This window comes from Hippoglossus hippoglossus, chromosome 12, assembly GCF_009819705.1.
Source record: "Hippoglossus hippoglossus isolate fHipHip1 chromosome 12, fHipHip1.pri, whole genome shotgun sequence".
Lineage (NCBI taxonomy): Eukaryota > Metazoa > Chordata > Actinopteri > Pleuronectiformes > Pleuronectidae > Hippoglossus > Hippoglossus hippoglossus.
This window is the reverse complement of record NC_047162.1, coordinates 10942994-10963188: the sequence shown is the minus strand read 5'-3', so window position 1 is coordinate 10963188 and position 20195 is coordinate 10942994. Positions and strand designations below refer to the sequence as shown.

At 42.9% G+C, this 20195-nt stretch overlaps 1 protein-coding gene across 4 annotated transcripts; it reads left to right on the top strand.

Moving 5' to 3' along the window:
- The first annotated feature begins 306 nt into the window (after window positions 1-306).
- pax8 (paired box 8) lies at window positions 307-13431 on the top strand. 4 transcript variants are annotated; one of them, XM_034602186.1, is made up of 12 exons: window positions 307-426; window positions 3381-3536; window positions 6400-6541; window positions 6704-6901; window positions 7140-7216; window positions 7439-7564; window positions 8261-8436; window positions 8670-8787; window positions 9013-9252; window positions 9737-9838; window positions 11103-11192; window positions 12312-13431. In XM_034602186.1, the coding sequence occupies exons 2-12, from the start codon at window positions 3503-3505 to the stop codon at window positions 12380-12382; spliced, it is 1374 nt and encodes a 457-aa protein (XP_034458077.1). In that variant the 5' UTR covers window positions 307-426; window positions 3381-3502; the 3' UTR covers window positions 12383-13431. The 4 variants fall into 4 exon arrangements, with proteins under 4 accessions (XP_034458077.1, XP_034458075.1, XP_034458079.1 ...); XM_034602184.1 differs by having other exon boundaries at window positions 6376-6541; XM_034602188.1 differs by lacking the exon at window positions 9013-9252 and having other exon boundaries at window positions 6376-6541.
- The last annotated feature ends 6764 nt before the right edge of the window (window positions 13432-20195 follow it).

Below are 20195 nucleotides of genomic sequence, written 5' to 3'. Positions count from 1 at the left end.
CCGCGCTCGGAACCGGCCGGAGACGCGCAGCCCACACACGCCTGCGCACGGTCTAATCAAAGCGGGGCTGTCGCTGGAGATGAATGGAAACAAGGCGTCTCCTTGACAAGTGTTTCCGTACAGTCCGCTCAGTGCCATCAAAACACATGGGTCAGTCATCCTCCTCTCTCCTCTCCGTACTGAACCACTCCTCCTCCTCCTCCTCCTCTTCCTCCTCCTCCAATGGCTGCAGGGCGCCATCCTCTGCGCAACCCCGGTTGGATAAAAACTGGCTGAGTGTCGGCTGCGCACACCACAGCACAACACAACAGCCCCGGACGCGCGACTATACAGTGCCACAACAACAGAGACCAACCATATCGGATAATATCAGAACATCTGCAGGGGGACGATTTTCTTTTTTTTTTCAGACCCAACGTGGAAAAGGTAAGCTCTCGTTTAAATTCCTCGTGGAGACGTATTTGTGTGAGAATGTGTGAATGACACTACCAGATATGCAGTCCGTGTAGAAACGGCGAGCTGAAGCCCTTTCAGACTTAAATGATCCAAATCACTCTGCAGGACGCACCACAGACTGAGAGAATATAAGATTATTCTGTTTGGAGACGCAGGGGGAAAAATCTACGCAATTTTCTGTAATAATGGTGTAAAGACGTGAGTCAGGTCCAGATACGCGGAGAGTTTAATAGCAGGAATATTCATCCACATTCACCTCATGGTGACAGTCCTGGTTGTAAATAAAAGAACCGAATATTAAATTGTGCTGAGGGGAATTTTTTAAGGAGTGAATCTGACGCTGTAGATAAATAATAATCATGCGTAAACGTGCGTAATATTGGTTTAAAATATAGAACCTGTGTCTGGTCAGATTTAAGAGGTTACGTGCTACAGTGTTATGTGTTACAACTTTTATCGTTATTCTCATCTAATGTGGTAAAATACTTAAATGCATTTCATGTGAAAATGAGCAGCAGAACATTAGTGTTTGTCTCTGACACAAAACGCAGGAGAGTCAAATGTGACCGATATGAACAGTATACAAGCAATGAAGTTAAATCATTTATCGTTAGAATAAAACAGAAAATGTACTTAAAACAGAAACATCAAACAGAAACATATAGTGAGGTTTTATTTTGGTGAAATTTGGGCTACTTTTCCTAATAAGACTGTAATATTGTAGTAAATCACCTTTAATGGAGTCTTTACTCTTTTCCTCCAATTAATCTTAGAAATTGATCTGATTGAATCATCTGTCCCTCTTGGCCATGATATAAAGTCATAAAATCAAAATAAACTCGTTTAGAGCAAGCAAGTGCAGCTATGAATACATAAAAAGGGGGTATTTTTAAACTCAAAGAAATTGTGTTTTTTATCTTAGTGTGTGTGGAGAGCTAGATATTCTATAAACCAAAATCTTAAAATGCAAAAGGTCTCATGAGACAGAAAACATTAGATGTTGAAAGATTTACACTGAGGCCAAAAGTCCAAATGTCCAAACCTGTAGCATAAATAGAACAACAGCTTTTATTAACAGGGATTATTTTTAGTTGAATATTAATATCATTATTGAAAATGTTTTATGGTTACGTTATAGTCAGAGCAAAACATTTTAAAATAATAAAAAAGTTTAAAAGTTTCCTTGTGGTCAACCCTTCAATCAGATCTCACTGCCATTAACTGGTTTCATCGATTAGTGATTTATTAATATCTGAAAAATATATTAATATGATGGATGTGATTTTGTTAATTTTGTTGTCGCAGCCAATTAAAATATTTTTATAAAAAACATGAACATATGTAACTTTTTTAGATATATGATTTTCACTATCACTCCACAATTTCTATTTTTTTGTATCACATCACTGATTTAGAGCTTGAAATCAAAATATATATATATTTTTTGTTCACTATAGTTTTGGGAGATATTTTTTTAAATCAGAACTTGCAGTCATGCTATTCTAAAAACTTAAATATTCAGCTAAAACCTAAAGTTATGTTTTACGTTACACTGCTTTTCATACGCGAGTTCAACTAAATTTCAAAAGCAAGTTAAAGCTCAGACATTAAACATCAAATGACTAAACTTTATCAAACCTGGCAACGCACAGTAAAGGCTTCATTGCTAATCTTAAGTCACTGTGTAAATGTTGTTTGCGACAAAACCAAAATAAGTGTGAATCAGATCCAACACTGCACTTTAACTTGTGTCGTCAGTCGTCACTTGTAATAGACTGTGACACTCTGCTAATTATTTGGCTAAATGTTAAAGTGTCACCCAGCAGGACACGACAACACCCGACACACACTCACATCACAGTGAAAATGTTAACATTCGGCACAATTAACAGGGACTTTAATGACTTTTATATGAATCTGACTCTTTCTCACTTGTGAAACCTTTTAAAACCCAACATCATATTGTCCCGGGTGAACATTTATGTCCAATGAATTCATTATGGTGGCGTCACTGTCTCATTTTATTATTATATTATTTATATATCCTGCTCGTATTGCTGTGATCTTCCTGGAGCTGGACGCCTGTGAAGCTCATTGTGCAGAGAGGAGCGATGTGACACAGCAGCAGCAGCTGAACAGATGGAGGCTGTATTCAATGCTCACATATATGAGCAATAACAACTGCCAGTCAACACATTTACAACAGACTTCCCATGTTTTAGTTAAGAGTTAAGATTAGTTACCACTTCCTTTAAAGCCATCGCATTCTGTATTTAATGTAGATTCTTTTAATCAAATCCAAGATGGAGCCACTTGATCTTTGGGAAAATATTAATTCATATATGCTCATCTGACACCATAGTTATAGCTTTCATGCTATTTAAATTAAGGTGAATGTCGGGTTTTCTTCAAAATAAAGTGAATCCGGAACAAAGACACCCACCATTCCTCAAACACTCACTCCAACTTTACTTTTTCTACTTAGATCCCGACCACCTTACATCATAGCACATATGTTATTCCTCAGTTTAGCTATTTTAGAGCCTAAATGATACACACTGCTGTGTATACAGTGATTAATGAGACCAGTCAAACCTAATTACAAAGTGTTTAACAAAGGGAAATTGTATGTCTAACAGGAGCAGTCATGTGATCCGGCCGAAGGGGAACAAAGACTCTCATGTTTTACAAATACTGATCATCAAATGAAAGTGTTTCTTAGATAAACAGACGTATTCTGGACAGACTTAAAGTTAAATGAGCTCAAAATATCTGTTCGTACTGATAGAGAAACATGTGCACAGGTCTCTGTACAGACAGAAATGAAGACACCCGGGGTGCCACAGTGAGTATTTCCTCAGAGGCCTCACATGTCTGACAAACACCCGCGTCTCATGAAACCCCCTGCATGTGTCCTCCTGCAGCGTGTGACCGGCGGTGCACACTCATGCCAGACGAGGCAGGCCGAGGAGTAAGAGCACCTTAACTGAGTTAAGACAGTGTGGGAGGAGAGCGTCAAACGTTGGGCCGGTGGAACGAGGACCAAATGCTCAGGGATATGTCCAGCCACTCTGGAAGAGGTAACTAACACAAGACAAGCTGCAGGGGTCCGGGTCTTCTCAAGACCTCTGGGATGGAACTGTTCACCTTTAATTCAGCTGGCATTTCATGAAATTAGCAGGAAATGAAAATAAGCAGAACATATCATCAATTTCTCCACATTTGATATGACCCTGTGGAGCTTGAAGTTTGGAAAATCAACACTTTACTCTATTTAGCATTTATAAGCTGCTAACATTTGGCACTGCGGCCAAGGGTATAAGCAGAAAACCTAATAAACAAAGTTGACACAATTTAGGTAGTAGAAGTTACAACAGTTAACAAATCTAAATATATTCTATTACGTTGTATGTGCTTAGAAATACACAGCATAGTGTGCTGGGCTATAAACTATTTATTTAATGTTTGTGTAATGCTTTTGAACGTTAAATTGGGACTTTAAGTGAAGTATTTTCATTTTGAGTATCAGCTTGTTCCAGCTCTATATAGTTACAGGTCTTTTCTTTGTACTGAACATCATTTTATATCCATTTATCCAAAAGTTGGTCTGAAAGTTTGGGATCAGAAAACTTGGAACCACCACACCACTAACACCAGTGTTTGGGATGTGTATAATACCTGGTCCGAAGGCTGGTTGGTCACATTCCACCACATATTAGTTGTGAAACACTGAAAATATCCAGAGTCACAGAGAGAAGTGACTCATCCTGAGCTGGTGAAGGGGTGACGTGATGTTTTCTTCCGGTTGCTGTGAAGGATAATGAAGAAGTTAATTAGTTGAAACCTAAATCAATTCAGATCTATCTATCTATCTATTTCAATCCATCTATCTATCTTTCTATCTATCGATCTATCTAACTATCTATTTGATTCTATTTATGTGCTTTGTTTTTTTCGTCGTGCACGCGGAGTCTGCATGCATGTGCGCGCGTGTGCGTGCTCGTCTCTCCTCCCCCCCGGGGCTGCTCGGCTTTAATATCCTGCAGGTTGATGAAGCTTGGCGGGGAGATTTTTTTCCACACTCCGCTGGCAGCGTTAATAGAGGCTCCCCTCTCTCCCCCATGCATCCCTCCCTCCATCCCTCCCTCCTTCTCTCCCTCCCTCCCTGGGCCCGGTCCGGTCTGTTTGATGTGGAAATGCAAGCTGGGAAAAGGCAGAGAGAGAGACAGAGAGAGAGAGAGGAAGAGGTGGATCAGTGGGTTAAATTAAAAGCCGTGGTGTGTCAGTCCATGGAGAGGATGGATGGATGGATAGATGGATGGATGGATGGATGGATGATGGATGGAGGAGGCCGCTCCATGGTGCGTCTCTGTCTGATGGTGCAGGGGAGAGAATCCTCCGTCCTTTACTTTTATATACATTGTATGTTTGCAGATGCAATATAATGAGATTCATATGCATTAAATTTTGATATATATATATATAAAAAAACGTCTGGTAGTAGTAGTACTTAGTGGAAAAGTAGTTAGTAGTAAAGTATGATGTGTTACTGTAGCCTACATCAATTATAAATGATAAGCGTTGTACCAAACCTTTTTTTACCTATATCCCAGATTTAAAAAAAAATTATAGTAATAATACTACTTATAACAGTAATAATATTAATAAGAATGTATTTCTATAGCCCATATTCACAAATCACAATTTGTCTCTTGACAAGGTGAGACATCCTCTGCTCTTCACCCTCAACAAGAGTATAGAAAAACTACAAAAAAAAACTACAAAAAAAAAATTATTTTTAAAAGATATAATACATTGAGCTGCACAAGATGGGAAACACATTTAAAAAGAAAAATATCCTACACGTTAGATAATGTCAAATATTATTCCATGTAGCCTGTTTTCAACTTAATCGACATCGGCTTTAATGTGACCAAATAAGGAAATTCCAAAATGACAGTTTTCCAAAGGGCACGTTTCCCTTTAATCTCAATGAGAAACCAAAACATAAATTAGTGGCATTTAGAAAAGAACATGGACAATGCGCCTGTAAGTGTTTTTATATTAAGCTAAATAACTTGGAAGTACTCAAATCATTGTGAGGTGAGTTTGGACTTTGCCATTTGTAGGTGACGTTAAACAGGAAGAGAACAGAACAAACAGATCGTTAAATATTGTACTTTTGTAGTGTGTTTACATTTGATATCATAGTTGTTCTTTTTTATCAGGAAGTTCCTCTTTCATTTTCTCGATTTAAATAAATGTTAACTCTAAATCCTTTATCAGGAATCATATACTGGAACCTTCAGCCTGTTAAATCTGGTTTGTCAGAAAAAACTAACTAATTCTCCCTGGTACATTTTAGTTACTTTAATTTAAGCCAAATACAATTTCAAATAAGATATTACAACCGTATTAAATATAATATAAAATAAAAAATGTAATATATTGTTTAGTTTACGTTTTATTTTAATATTTCACTTGTTACATGACGTTGGTCCATTTCTTGAAGACAGATTCTGTTCTTGTGTTAATGTCCACACACACAGATATAGTATGTGTGAGATTATATTATATATATATATATATATGTTTTATGTACCGATGAATACAATTTTGTCAACAGATGTGGACATTATTGTGACCATGTATGAAGAAAACTATTCAGGAGCTAAATTAAATGGTTTAGTTTCAATATTACGAGCAAATACTTACGTCTTCATGTTGGTAGTCTGGTCCGAGTCGTTCCTGAAGCAGTACGGGTGTAGGCCAGTGTGTGTGTGTGTGTGTGTGTGTGTGTGTGTGTGTGTGTGTGTGTGTGTCCAAGTGTACATGACTTATATAAATGCAGTTGCCGTTACGTTGCCATGTCTCAGGTTCCTAGACATTTATGAGTGTTCATCCCCCCTCCTCCCCCAGGTCATGGGGGTCTTAACCAACTAGGCGGAATGTTTGTTAATGGCCGTCCACTTCCGGAGGTGATCCGGCAACGCATTGTGGACATGGCCCACCAGGGGGTTCGGCCCTGTGACATCTCCCGGCAGCTCCGAGTCAGCCATGGCTGCGTCAGCAAGATCCTGGGACGGTAAGTACACCAACGAGCACATTACTCAACTTCCTGTTACTGTTGACCTCTGAACTTCTGTTTACTTATCACAAATGTTTCGCTCTCCAACGCCTAAAGCAACAACTGAAATCCTTCTACTTCCTTTAATTAAAAGTTCCTTCACACCCTCTTTTCCTCCAGCTACTACGAGACCGGAAGCATCAAGCCTGGTGTGATTGGCGGCTCCAAGCCCAAGGTGGCCACCCCGAAAGTTGTGGACAAGATCGCCGATTACAAGAGGCAGAACCCCACCATGTTCGCGTGGGAGATCAGGGACCGGCTGCTGGCAGAGGGAGTGTGTGACGGCGACACGGTGCCCAGCGTGAGCTCCATTAACAGGTGACAAAGTCAATCATGAATGAAATCATGTTTGTGCCTCGGTGGCTCAGCAGTCATGGAAGGTGGACAAGGGGGACAAGTGCAATGTGGGGGTTATGAAATCAGCATCTTCCCGACAAAGATGCTCCTCCAGAGAAACTTTAAAACTTCCTCACGTACTTCTTCCTTCAGCACTGATATGCTATCATCATGTTAATGCTTATTTCCAACCAATAAAGTTCATGTTTTTCTGTTTCAGAATAATACGAACTAAAGTCCAACAGCCGTTCAACCTGCCTCTAGATGGAAAAGGCCTGAGTCCCGGACAAACCTTAAGTAAGTCTGCACCAAACACATGCACATGCACGGTGAAGCTTGTGTATCATTGTCCATATCAACCTGCGTTCTCACATGACGCTGACGGATTAAGGTTAAAGATAGGGCGCACTCATTGTTCTGTGGGATTAAACTCATGACCTTGCCGACCACTGAGATGTGCAGCATCGTTTCCTGCTCTCCGTCTCCAATCTGTCCGTTTTTGTTTTTCTCCCTCCCCAGTCCCCAGTTCAGCGGTCACCCCTCCCGAATCTCCTCAGTCCGACTCCCTGGGCTCCACCTACTCCATCAGCGGCCTGCTGGGTATCCCTCATCCCAGCGCCGAGGGCAAGAGGAGCCACGATGACAGTAAGAATCAGATCAAGCCAATGAGACGCTGCATGTCCTCGGTTCAAGTTTGTGCTCTTGTGGTGTCCATCAGAAGAACATCAACGGCTTAAGCTGTTGCTATTCCCACCAAAACAGAGGAAACACTCAAAAGCTATTTTCATAGAAGTCATTTGCAAACACTTACACTTAAATCTAGCAACTTTTTTTTCAGTGATATGTTTAATTTCGGACCTGATTTGAATTTAACACTATTTTAACATCTGGCAGGCAGTCATTTACTCTGAGAAATCATGTCATGAAGCTGAAACGCCCACCTACACACTGCAGATTGCTTTATTTAATCACTTCTTTGACCTTTATTGTTGCCACGAGGAACAAGTTTCTCTGCCACAAGTCATTAAACAAAGAGCTATGAGATTAATTCAAAATACCTGATTCACCCCTGAAAGGCAATTTCAGGCCTGCTAATGGGAAACTATTTCACAGTACATTCACACATATATAACTATAAACTCTGTCTACAAAAATCGGTTCTTCTGTATCGGTCACTGACATGAAAGTTTAGTGTCAGGGAAAAGTTAAACAGTTAAATAGTTTAGTCGTTTACTAATGACACAATACATTTTCTGTGGCCAGAATCCTGCCTGAGGAATTTTAGAAATTTGATAATTTTTACCACACACACACATCATATCCTCCCTCTGCGTCTCCCAGGTGACCAGGACAGCTGTCGGCACAGCGTGGACTCTCAGGGCAGCGGTGGCGTCCCGAGGAAACAGATGAGGGTGGATCATTTCTCAGCCGCCTCGCAACATCTGGACTGCGGGTTCGATCGTCACCACTACCCGCCGGACTCATTCGGCTCGGCCTCCGGCAGCAAGGCAGAGCAGGTACAGCAGCAAGTGACTAATGATCAATACAGTGACACAGAACTGGAAACACACAGTAATCAAGGAATACATATTTAAACACAGCTCAGAGGGGAAGGCAATTCATTGTACATGAATTTTTCTTCTTCTTGTTTTCTTATTTTCCTAATTTCAGATTTGTTTTTCCACAATTTGGATATTTTGTCCTTGCGTTTCACTTCCTCCAATGGCTAATCCCAGTTTGTCATCCCCAGACTTTGTACCCGCTGTCCCTGCTCAACGGCAGCCTCGACGAGGCCAAGACCAGCCTCTCAGCATCCAGCTCCACCATTGGACGGAATCTGGCGCATCAGGGCTACACCATGGTGACCGGTGAGACTATGTTAGATGATGGCGATGATGCCCTTTGACCCCCCCCCACACACAAAGCGCATGGCACAAAGTCCTCAACATCCTGAGTCTTAGCGTCAGCATCTCTTACACAACCCTGACACCTCTCATTCTTTGTTTGTTGTTGACGTGTTACTCGTGTTTTTTAGTTCCACTCATGTTCATCATTTGCTTTTATTTTTCTCACCCCGCCCGTCACCACCTCAGAGCCCCTTCAGTCCCTGCCGCTCTGTCTAAAACAGGAAATGTCCCCAGAGGTGACCAGCACAAGCCCATCGCCAAACATGGCGGCCTCCAACCTGGCGTTCCTGGAGCTGCAGGCACTGCAGAAACCCGTTTCTGTCAGCGGCAGCAGCTGCAGCTCCAACCATTTCCCCAATGCATTCAACTCATTCTCCCATCATGCACCAGTGTACGGGCAGTTCAGCAGCCAGTCTGTTATCTCAGGTAACATTCATCTCATTCATGTTCATACTCATAACCAACGTTTTTGTGTTGCAGGTGGACAGTGAGTGTAGGGCTTCAAAAAAAAATTATTTTCATTATATCTGCTGCTTATTGATCAGGTTTTTAACTAGTCATTTGGTCAATGGGTTGTTTTGAAAAATACACTGAAATTAATTTGTCTTGTTCAAAACTCTTATTCTCACAGTCCAAAACTATAAAATATATAATTAATTATAATAGAAGACAAAGGAAAACTGCCATCTGAGAAGCTGAAACCACAGAATTTGACCCTTTTCCTCATAGAAATTAACTAATTAACAGTCTAACGTTGAACGCGTCTGTTAATCAACATATTGTGAGTGGCTCTGATTCAGTGTAATTTTCTGCAGCAAAATAAAACCTTCACCCTAAAGCTTCTGTAAAACATCGACGTGAACTTCCATCTTAACTTACAAGCTGTGTGTGTTGTGGTGTGTGTTTTCAGGACGTGACATGGTGAGCTCCACGCTGCCAGGTTACCCACCTCACATCCCGTCCCCTGCACAGTCAGGATACTCCTCCTCTGCCATCACAGGCATGGTCGCAGGTAAGGACCAAAGCACGTCAGAGGAAATTAAAGTACATCCCTTTAATATATATAAAATCACATCAAACAGGTAGAGAGGAAGTGAAGGGAGGGAGATGAAGGCAGGAAGAAAAGGAATAAAGAGAAAGGAAAGGCTGAAACGGAGGCTTGTAGATTAACAGGGAGACTGGCTGAGTTAATGAGTAGCCCTGCCAGGGTGGTGAACTTGTGTGTGTCTGTGTGTGTGTGCGTGGGTGCACACGGGCCCAGGGGGTACAGGGAACAGGCTGGGGGTTCCGCCCTGCTGCCCACACCCCCCCACCCAGACACCTCTGACCACCCATCGCCATGGGAACCAGGGGGCCCGGGAGGGAGATGCAGGGGTGGGCGGAGGGGGTGTAAAGTCTGGGTAAGAACGAAGAGGGGGCGGTGTGTGTGTGTGTGTGTGTGTGTGTGTGTGTGTGTGGTGTGTGTGTGTGCACGTTTGTGTGGGTTTCTGTGTGTGTGTGTGTATGTGTCTTTGTCAAGATGCCTGCATACGACCAGACAGTGTGTGTGTGTGTGTGCGTGCGTGCATGTGTGTGTGTGTGATGTGCCTTTTTTTATTTGAAGTCTGCCCTCCGAAGCGCGAAATGAGAGGGTCTGATTTATTATTTTTCTGGTGGGCTCGCTGTGAGGAAGCGTTGATACACAATTACTGAGTGAAGGGGTGGGTGGTTGGGTGGGTGGTGGGGTTAGGACAGGAGGAGGAGGTGGGGAGCTCAGGGATTCATTCCAGCCAACATAATTACCAATTAGATATTGGAATGTTAAAAAAAAAAAAAAGGGACGAGGAGAAAAGAAAGAAAGAGGAGTGCCAGGAAGCAGGAAGTGTAGGACGGAGGGAGGAGGAGGGCATTTCTGAGGGCAGAGGCTGAGCGATGCGAGGGGCCGAGGAAAGAGGGCGTAGAGGGTGATGCACGCACCACTGGTCCGAGGGATTTCACCCTCAGCCATCCACCTGCACCACAGATTAATGGTTTACAGGCTGCACTAACTGTTGGTGAATTATGAGCTAAGGCTGAGCAGACGCTGGGACACACACACACACACACACACACACACACACACACACACACACACACACACACACACACACACACACACACACACACACACACACACAAACAGAGCTCTCGGCCATGACTTAGCCTCACTCCTTTTAATAACATGTGTTGTCTTTGTTGTTGGGTTTTATCTGCAGGACGTGAGTGTTTGATCAAGTTGTTTTTCTTCTGTGTCGCAGCAGGTGCAGACTACACCGGTCAGTCCTACACCCATTCACCCTACACCTCGTACAGTGAGGCCTGGAGGTTCACTAACTCCAGCATACTGGGTGAGAAGGACATGCCGACAACCGACAGTGTGTGTGTGTGCATGCGTGCGTGCGTGTGCTTAATATATATTGTTTATCTGCAGCTGACAACCTCATGCATCTAGCACCTCGTCTCTGAATACACTTAGTTTTTTCCTGTATGATGATGAACGTGGACCTTCACAATAAAAGACACATTATTTAGATGTTGAAAGGGTTTTTAGAAGCGTCTGCATTAACTCATAAAACTCCCCTGGAAGTTAAGAAGAAATCTCTTCTGCCAAATGTATGATTAATGGTATTTAAATGATGGGCTGACATGCAGGAAGCTGTAGGCAAATGCAGTTTCTCCCTGTGGACGGACTTACTGGGAAGTTCTACATTACTTTAAAATTATTTTTCATCTATTTTAACTTTATTTAACCTTGAGAAATATCATTTCAAGGTTGGAAACCTCTTATGCAACATAACAACTTGCAGAGAAGACAATATATAATAAGGCAAATGGCAAAACAGTGCCAAATAGGCCTAAATCAACAAAGGAATTAGACAACTGAAGGAGTAACTTACCAAATGTAAAATCAGATAACTCAATTTAAAACTAATTTTACAGACAATTCCAGAAAAAGAGAATACTTTCTTTCCCAGCACTGTTCATACATTACATTTATATATACATTTATTTATGTATACGTTTGTACTAATGAGGCACAACAAAAGGAAGCCTTCAAGAATAGATCTCACAACAATCAGCTCCATTTTCCCCCTGATATTAACTGGCAGCAGATGTACTACATCTTCAGTCTGAGATAAAAATCGTTTGACCGTGCAACACATAATATAGACAGACTATCTATGGATTGACATCAGACTGTGTATCAGTTGTGAAAATAACTACTTCGCATGAGGCACATCTGGCGGTTTTAGGGGACATCTCTGGGAAGGTCCTGCACTTTGATTCCTGAAGAGTCACATCAGAGGTCGAGACTCGATCATGGACTCGATCCACTTGCAGGGACAGACAGTCAGAGCCGCTCAGACCCTCAGCTCAACCATCTGCTGTGAAAGCTCAGATAAGATGGGATAAACAAAGTCTGATCCACCACCAACACCTTCCTCCCTCTGTGTCTCCCCCCGCAGGTTCCCCCTATTACTACAGCTCAGCCTCCCGCACAGCCCCACCACCTTCAGCCGCCTACGACCACCTCTAGTCCCTGCTGCATGGACAGACCCTGTGTCTGATGGACCGGACTCGACCCACTGGGCTGAGACTGGAGAACCTTCACACCGTCATGCGGACCAAGGCATGAAAGTCAAAACTGGATGTGAACTAGAGACTCTGCTGACAAAACCAGCAACATGGTTTTTTTTTTGTATCACATCCTCTCATGGTGAACCACACCATCTTCTCCTTTATTTATTTGTCAGGACCTCCACCATTTTTCCAGGGTTGACTCTGACTCGTGCACGTTTACACATTGCTGACAGTGAACTCCACGCGGGGCCTGTTTCCTGCAGAGACTCAGCCTGATATCAGTATGATCAGTACACAGATAGCTCTTTAATGCTGTTTTGGCCAAAGACTTTCGTTCTCGCACATCTGCAACTTGACTCTTCAGTGAGTAGGGATATGCAACTTCTTTATAATGAACTATGCCCACATTTGTTTACAATTAACGCTTCTTTGTCCTTAATTGTGAACCCTGTCAAATTTCCTTTTCTTGATCTGTGTCTGCTTGCAAATTCATTTTTGTGATTTCTTTTTGTTGTTGTTTCCACTGTAAATTCTGAGCTTTTCCTGGTCCTGAGTATAGACCGAAGGGCGACACATTTAATCACAATTACAACAAAAATGCCAACGTATGCCCCTCCAAGTCAATTAATGTATCTGTTCAGCAATGTGTACATATTGTAAATGATGAATTACTTATGGGGAAGTGATGCAATTTGACTCAGAGAATGACTGATGAGGGCGGGAGGGGGGGTGGGTGGGTGGGATGGGGGGGGATGATTTGGCTACTGAAACCAACAGGGCTTGAAATGGGCCTGCGTTTGTTTTGCTTCAAATAAATTTAGTTTGTTGTCATGCCGATTGTTCTGATGTTTGGTAAGAACTGTGACTATTTTTTCTTATACTGTTATTAATATTATTGCAGATGTACATAATGAATTTCTAAAGAATTATTTTAATTAAAGCATGACAAATTTACCACTGCTTCTACTGTGTCTTTTTTTAAAACCTGTGAAATTAATAAAAGAATAAACATCAATTCTTTTTGTTTTTATAATTTGCGTTTATGGGTACACAGAACATGTTTTGATTGTGATTATAATACACTATAAGGTGTAGGGATATGACAAGGTTCTTCTCCAAAATTATTGTCTGCTTGTCTTATCATCATTATTATTATTATTATTATTAAAGTGCACTCTAAGGCTACTGTAATGAAACTTTTCAAAAAGTATACGTATTCATTGTCAGATTTTGTTATTATTATTATTATAAGTAGTAGTAGTATTATAAAAACTCGTCGTCAGCTTCTTAACCTGAAATATTTTGTCTTTTCTTTTCTTTTTTGCAGCTCTGAGCATTTTTAAAAGGACGAAACCAATGATCCTGAAAACGCGCGCATCTGTTTAATTTGGTCTTTTATTTTCTGCATCATGTAGTTTTATTTGCAGTCGCTGCGTGGCTCTTTGCGGCCTCATTACTGCGGCGCGTTAACGAGGCCACGGTTCGCCGGTGCCGCGGCCCACCTGGTGCCACCGCGCGCGGGACACGCGCAGCCCCGCGAGGATGACGGAGAGGGAGGCCGCGCGCGCGCGACCCCCCACACACACAGCACGTGACATCATCATCATAATAATAATAATAATAATAATAATAATACATATAATAATAATAATAATACATATAATAATACATATACATGTATTTACACTTGTCAATCAAACAAATTGACAACTTTTTTTAATCATTTACACTGTAAAATATATAAGTGCTAAATATATCTAATATTAATGTGAATATGACATAAACTGGTGGGTGTTCTGGAGCTTTTCATCATAGCCCATGATCTTCCTCATTCGCCATTGAATTATAGCCTGTGATATGAATATTAATGAACATATGAATGAGTGTGAACGTGCCGATAAATGTGCTACATAGGCCTACATATGTATTATGTGTAATATAGTGTATTTTTTAAAAGCAAATTCAGGTCTAAAGATATATATCAATAATATGACACATTTAAAGATGAAATATACCAATGGTATTAGATTTTTTCTTTCTACTGTTGACCCGTATTAAATTGTTCCTTTTAAATGCAACAGATTTTTTTAATGTATAGCCTATAATATAAATTTTGACAGGCTACCTTTTTCTAGCTGTGAGAAAAAGTAATGTGCACTAGAACCTGCTTCAGTCTCCGCTCTGGGCTTTATTCTCTTTCACGGAGGCCCCTTGTTTGGTCTCATTAGACCACTGGAACCTCTGCACAGATTTCCTGTTCTCAAACTTTTGTTCGGTTCATGGCCTAATTCATCACTGAGGAGACTCTCAAAACTAATAATATAACTCCGGAACCAGACTGTATGAAGGCTTTTGTCTGACTTCTGAGACAATCGCTTTAAGTCCTCAATATCAGTGCAGTCGGAGCAGCATCTGTCCGCTGATGAAGAGCAGCCATGACGTCTCTCTGTTTACAGTATGCACTCGTCTTTCTCCCTGTCTCTCCAAGCTTTCACCCTCCTCACATTTCAACATTTCCCTGACTCACCTCTTTACACCCTCTCTTTGTATCCCTCTCCTGCAGCCACACTGTACACGCAGCGTACCGCCCTGTAAACTTTAAACAATAGCTGCACTTCATCCCATTGTTGTCCAAGTGGCCTGGCCCACTCCAGACAGCCCATCAACTGACTGGACTCTCATTCTTTCCAACCCCCCCCCCCCCCCCCTGCTCAGGCATGCAGAACACACACACATCCATATACATTCATACATACAGAGGAGCGCTTAAGTGGATGTGCCTCACAGCCACAGCCGCAGACCTTTTAACCGAACCCAGTTTCAGATTCCTCAGCCAGCTGACGGACGGCCAGTGAAATAACGGCTGCAAACGTTAAACATTAACAGTCTCACTGCCAAATGAGTAAAAAACAAAACATTATACTGCTACAGCAGCAGAAATAACTCCTCTCTGTCTCTCTCTGGGCCTATTAGCGGTGGAGGATTCGGGCCACAGTGCTTCTGGTAATGAGCCCGGCAGCACAATACAGGCACCGGGCCGGAACAGCTGAGGACAGACAAAGCTGGCAGGATGGGGCAACCGGGACTTACTACACTTAACACAGAGCCATGCTAACACTGTGTGTATGTGTGACGGAGAGACAGGGCAAGAATGTCTCCCTATATATATGTGTGTGTGTGTGTGTGTGTGTGTGTGTGTGTGTGTGTGTGTGTGTGTGTGTGTGTGTGTGTGTGTGTGTGTGTGTGTGTAGAGAGGGCATGTGTCCCATTACCATTATGGGACAAACTCAAAGACAGAATGGGGGGCCCCTGGAGAAATTGCTGCCAAAAAGGCAGCAGAGGAGTGTGTGGCAATCAGTGGGATGACGGGTCGGGGTTGTCCTGCACCAGTCATCTGGAAAGTTCTCCACTTATCTCTGGGCCCGAGACACCGGCCAACCAATCCAGCCCGGCGAATCAGCATTATGCAGGCTGACAGAATTTGTCTGTCCAAATGAGCTGCAGGACACGTCGTTGTTTTGAACTGTGAATGGCAGCGCTGCTGTGTCGGCCCCGCCCAGTTCAGGCTTTTTGTGGCCCTCGAGAGAACCCAGATTGCGTGAGTGAACCCGTTACCTTGTTTATGAATTGTTATGGACAAAGCACGGCTGATTATTCTGAACCCTTCCTCTGAACCATTTTTTACTCTGAATGTTTAGCAAATACTTTGGAGCTCTTTCAAAGTGAGAGATTCTCATGCTGCTAAGTCGAATTTGCAGTCGATGATAAAACCAACTCATTTTTCTTTGGCTTCATGTGCTTAAAACACAACTCAAGGGCTCAGTGTGATTCAACCGAAGTGTTTGACACAGAATCAGAAACCTGCTCCCGCCATGACCTTGGAAAGGGGATCAAGGCATTTTCAGACAACCTTTGTAACTTTGCAAAACCATCAGTCCAACGAGCAAACGCACAACACACAGCAATGACCAGGTGTGTGGAGGAGTTGAACGTCACTTTCAAGCTCTAAAAACCAGAAGGCAGCACCGGTATATCTGGGATAGTTTGGCTACAGTTTTTCTACGATGGGAGGAAGCAGAGACATGTCATCCACTGACATATATCGAGATATATATATATATCTATATATATATATATAGATATATATATATATCTATATATATATACAATCATTGCAATAGACATAGCAAGGCAAATATCATTAGGTTATGACACAAAAACGGCCAACACAAGATCCAACCTTCCAGCTTGTAATGCATCTATTTACGCAACATCAAACCTCGAAACTCAGTGTGATGATTTTTTTTGTCGAGCAGTCATGTCTGACATCAAAGGAGCGTACAAGTTTAACACCCAATAGCTATCAAGAGATTTTACTGCAAGCCAGAAGTGTCACCTTCATGGTGGCACGGAAAAACAAAGCTGTTTGATATTGATATTTCTGTCTGAACCAAAGTGGTGGACCTAACAACCCAATCTCTATCAGAGACTATATTTAATCATGGGCCAGAGAAAAGGCCTCAGAACACCTGAGCGGACTTCAAATTACAACACATTCCTCCGGTTTCAAGAGGTTATCTTATCTCCTCCACTTTAACCATAGTGGAACAAATGTGCCAGTCAAACAGAGCAAAGGGGAACCAACAGAGGCTGTTTCTGTGAGGGAACAGAAGGAAGGAAACACAGGTGCCCTGTGTCATACCGGCCTATTAAACAACACACGAGCCCTGAAGGCAGGAAGCTACTATTGACTGGGAGACATCAAGAAAAACACACCTTTCAAAGCACACACACATTCAACACTACACACACTCACAGAGGTGGATAAAATCTGCCAGGTATCAGGTACTGCCCTGAGGGAGAGGGTTGACCTGCGGGGGCCCGGGGGGGTGGGGTGGGGGGCTGACAAACAGCTCATTCAACATCACATACACATCTCGATTGTGCTGATTTATCCCCGACCTGCACACAGTCCATTACATATTATAGAGTAAAGAAAGAATATATGCAAATGTTCAGAGATTTGGATTTGATAATGGAGGGAAAACCAGATTTCCAGTCAGAGCTGAAAATGAATCGAGATAAGATGGAGGAGATTAGCACACAAGCATTCTTTGCTCGGCCCTACGTTGCATTAACCCACCAAGTACCGACTTTTAGATCCCGTCCGCTGTGTTTGTCCTGCATCTTAAAAGCCGCTGCGCCTGTGCCCGGGGAGTGTTGTCAGAGGCAGGATTGTGTGTGTGGAAGAGGAAAGGGCAAAGAGAGTTCACGCTTTGAAAAGCCCTTAAGCAAGGCACTCGCCGGGACTCTTTCAATCAGACGCTCCTTTGCTACAAAAGCCTGCATTTGTAAAAAAAAAAGGGCCACGAAGGCTCAGTTATGATAGAATCTAAAGAGTGATTCATGTTTGGACTGGGTCTGACTGGCAAATAAAATGAAAATGTCTGGGTTTGAGAAAAGCTACCCTAATGGGAGCAGTCTGGGAGAAAAAGAGGGACGGGAGGATGTTTTTCTTCAGTGCCTCCCATCTCTTTGAAAACAAGCTACAAGCAATAAAAGAATATCACTCCCACTGAAAAGGAAAATGACACCCATTTGTAAAACGAATGTACCGAGTGTGTTTGGGTCTTTGCAGACAGGAAAGTGCGGGAGTGGACACAAGTGGACGCTGGATAAGAGGCAGGAGAGGGTAAGAGTGGAGTCGGTGTCTCGGTGAAAGAGGCGAGCAGAGTCTGAGTGGAAAAACAAAACCCCTGAAAGCGCCGCTGATAGATTTCGAGGGCCCTGGACGGAGAGAGCCACATCCCAACAGCAGCAGTCAAGAGCTTAAGATGGAGACAGAGAAACCGAGGAGGGGATGAAAACAGGTTTTTTTCAAATATCAGGAGTAGGAGAAATGAAGTGTTTGTGCATATAAGAGATTAGATGTGGCAAGTAGAGCGTGCGAGGCGTCAGCAGCAGATAGAGAATGCCCATCCGGAAGAGGATTGAGGGCAGGAAAAAAAAAAATTCCTACAGCTCAGCTCCTGTTTGTGGTTTATATTTCCTGAGCATTTCAGGGCCATTGTGATTGTTGAGCAACGTTCAAAGCAACAATGTGTGCGAGGGGGAGGAGAAAAGCGGAGAAAGATGAAAAAAGGGGGCAGAAGTGACCCTGCATGTCGAGGTCTTTTTTTCGCCGCCCATGCTGGACAAGCCCCTAATGATCACAACTTGAGCTCTTGCCTTTTTAATTACCCACCCAGGCCTGACTGAGTCGCACAAAGCTCGGGGAGTGGGCTGGTGCAGATGGAACAAAAACAGGCCGATTCCTTGGGAAGGATGCCCTCTGAACCCAGCCGCTGATGCAGCCCCTGCTGCTCCAGCCGGTCATTATTGTTGTCGTCGTTGCTGGAGCGCTGGAGAAAGGTGGCACTCCAAAACAAGACCACCACCGCTGTTGAAGTCATGGTCCACAGACCATGAGAGCTTCAGTCAAGAGCTCTGCTGTGACGCCAGCACCACACAAACACGCTTTAAACACAAATTGTCAAACATTTCAAGTTGAATCTAAAAACAACAAACAAGAACCGCTAATGGCTGCCTCTCGTCGAAACATTTCGTCACAGCCCCGAGAGCATGTAGGTTAGCTGAGATGGCGTCGCCTTTCGCCTAGCAGGGCCGCCCCCCCCTCCCGCCCCCGCCGAAGGTGCCGTGATGGCCCCGGGGCCCCTGTCACTCCTACGGCCCATCAGTCAACCTCATCTCCAGAATCTGACTTTATCTTAATGAGCCTTTGTTATTCCTGTGAATGAATGGAGACTGCTTCCATTCAGGGGACAAGTTGAGCATTATGAGCGCAGATGATCAGATCCTGAGTTTGTCCTGATGTCTGTCGGTGCAGGTGGGAGACAGGAAGAACAAGGAGCTTCAGGACCAATGAGAGCTCAGCTTATATCCCTATCACCTCCGTCCAGTTCAGACAGAACTGTGTACCCCTGTCTGTGTTGTCTGTGCTCTTCATTGCATTTCCTATTGTCGCATCACATTCCTGTGTGAGCAATGTGTGTGTTCTGAGTGTGTGTGTGTGTGTGTGTGTGTGTGCTTGTAAATATATATTTGTGAGGTCCGTTTTTCGGGCCGGTCCCCTCCTCAAAGGGCTGTTTGAAATTTGCTTTAGGATTAGGTTGGGCTTAAATCGCAAAACTTGAAATGACTTTTTAAAAATATACTTTGAATAAAAACTGCCAACATGACAATCATTGTTCTCTCTCTTAAAAAAAGTTAGCCACAAATCAAAAGGGGTTTAAAGAGATCTCAACGTTTCACTGCATCCCAGCTTCCTCCAGAGATTTGCAGCCACCTGCCCGTCAGGTAGACTTGAAGGTTTCGGTTGTTCAGTTCTGATTTGTTCAGGTTGTCACATGAAAATTGCTCAGGAAGTGATGAAATAAAAGTGAATTTTAGCTTAAGGTTGATGCTTTCAGGGTGTGATGATTGTGTGTGTGTGTGTGTGTGTGTGTGTGTGTGTGTGTGTGTGTGTGTGTGTGTGTGTGTGTGTGTGTGTGTGTGTGTGTGTGTGTGTGTGTGTGTGTGTGTGTGTTGCTGGTCAGAATAGTCTGGTGGGTCATCACTGTTTCACTTCTCTCTACTCTCAAGTCTATTGGTGAAATTAAAATAGTCAGTAAAGTATTTTAAATATACAGCGACAATATCCATGAATTTGAATAAAAGCAGAAGGAACATGTACAGACCCATCAGGGTTCTGTTTCACACACACACATAAG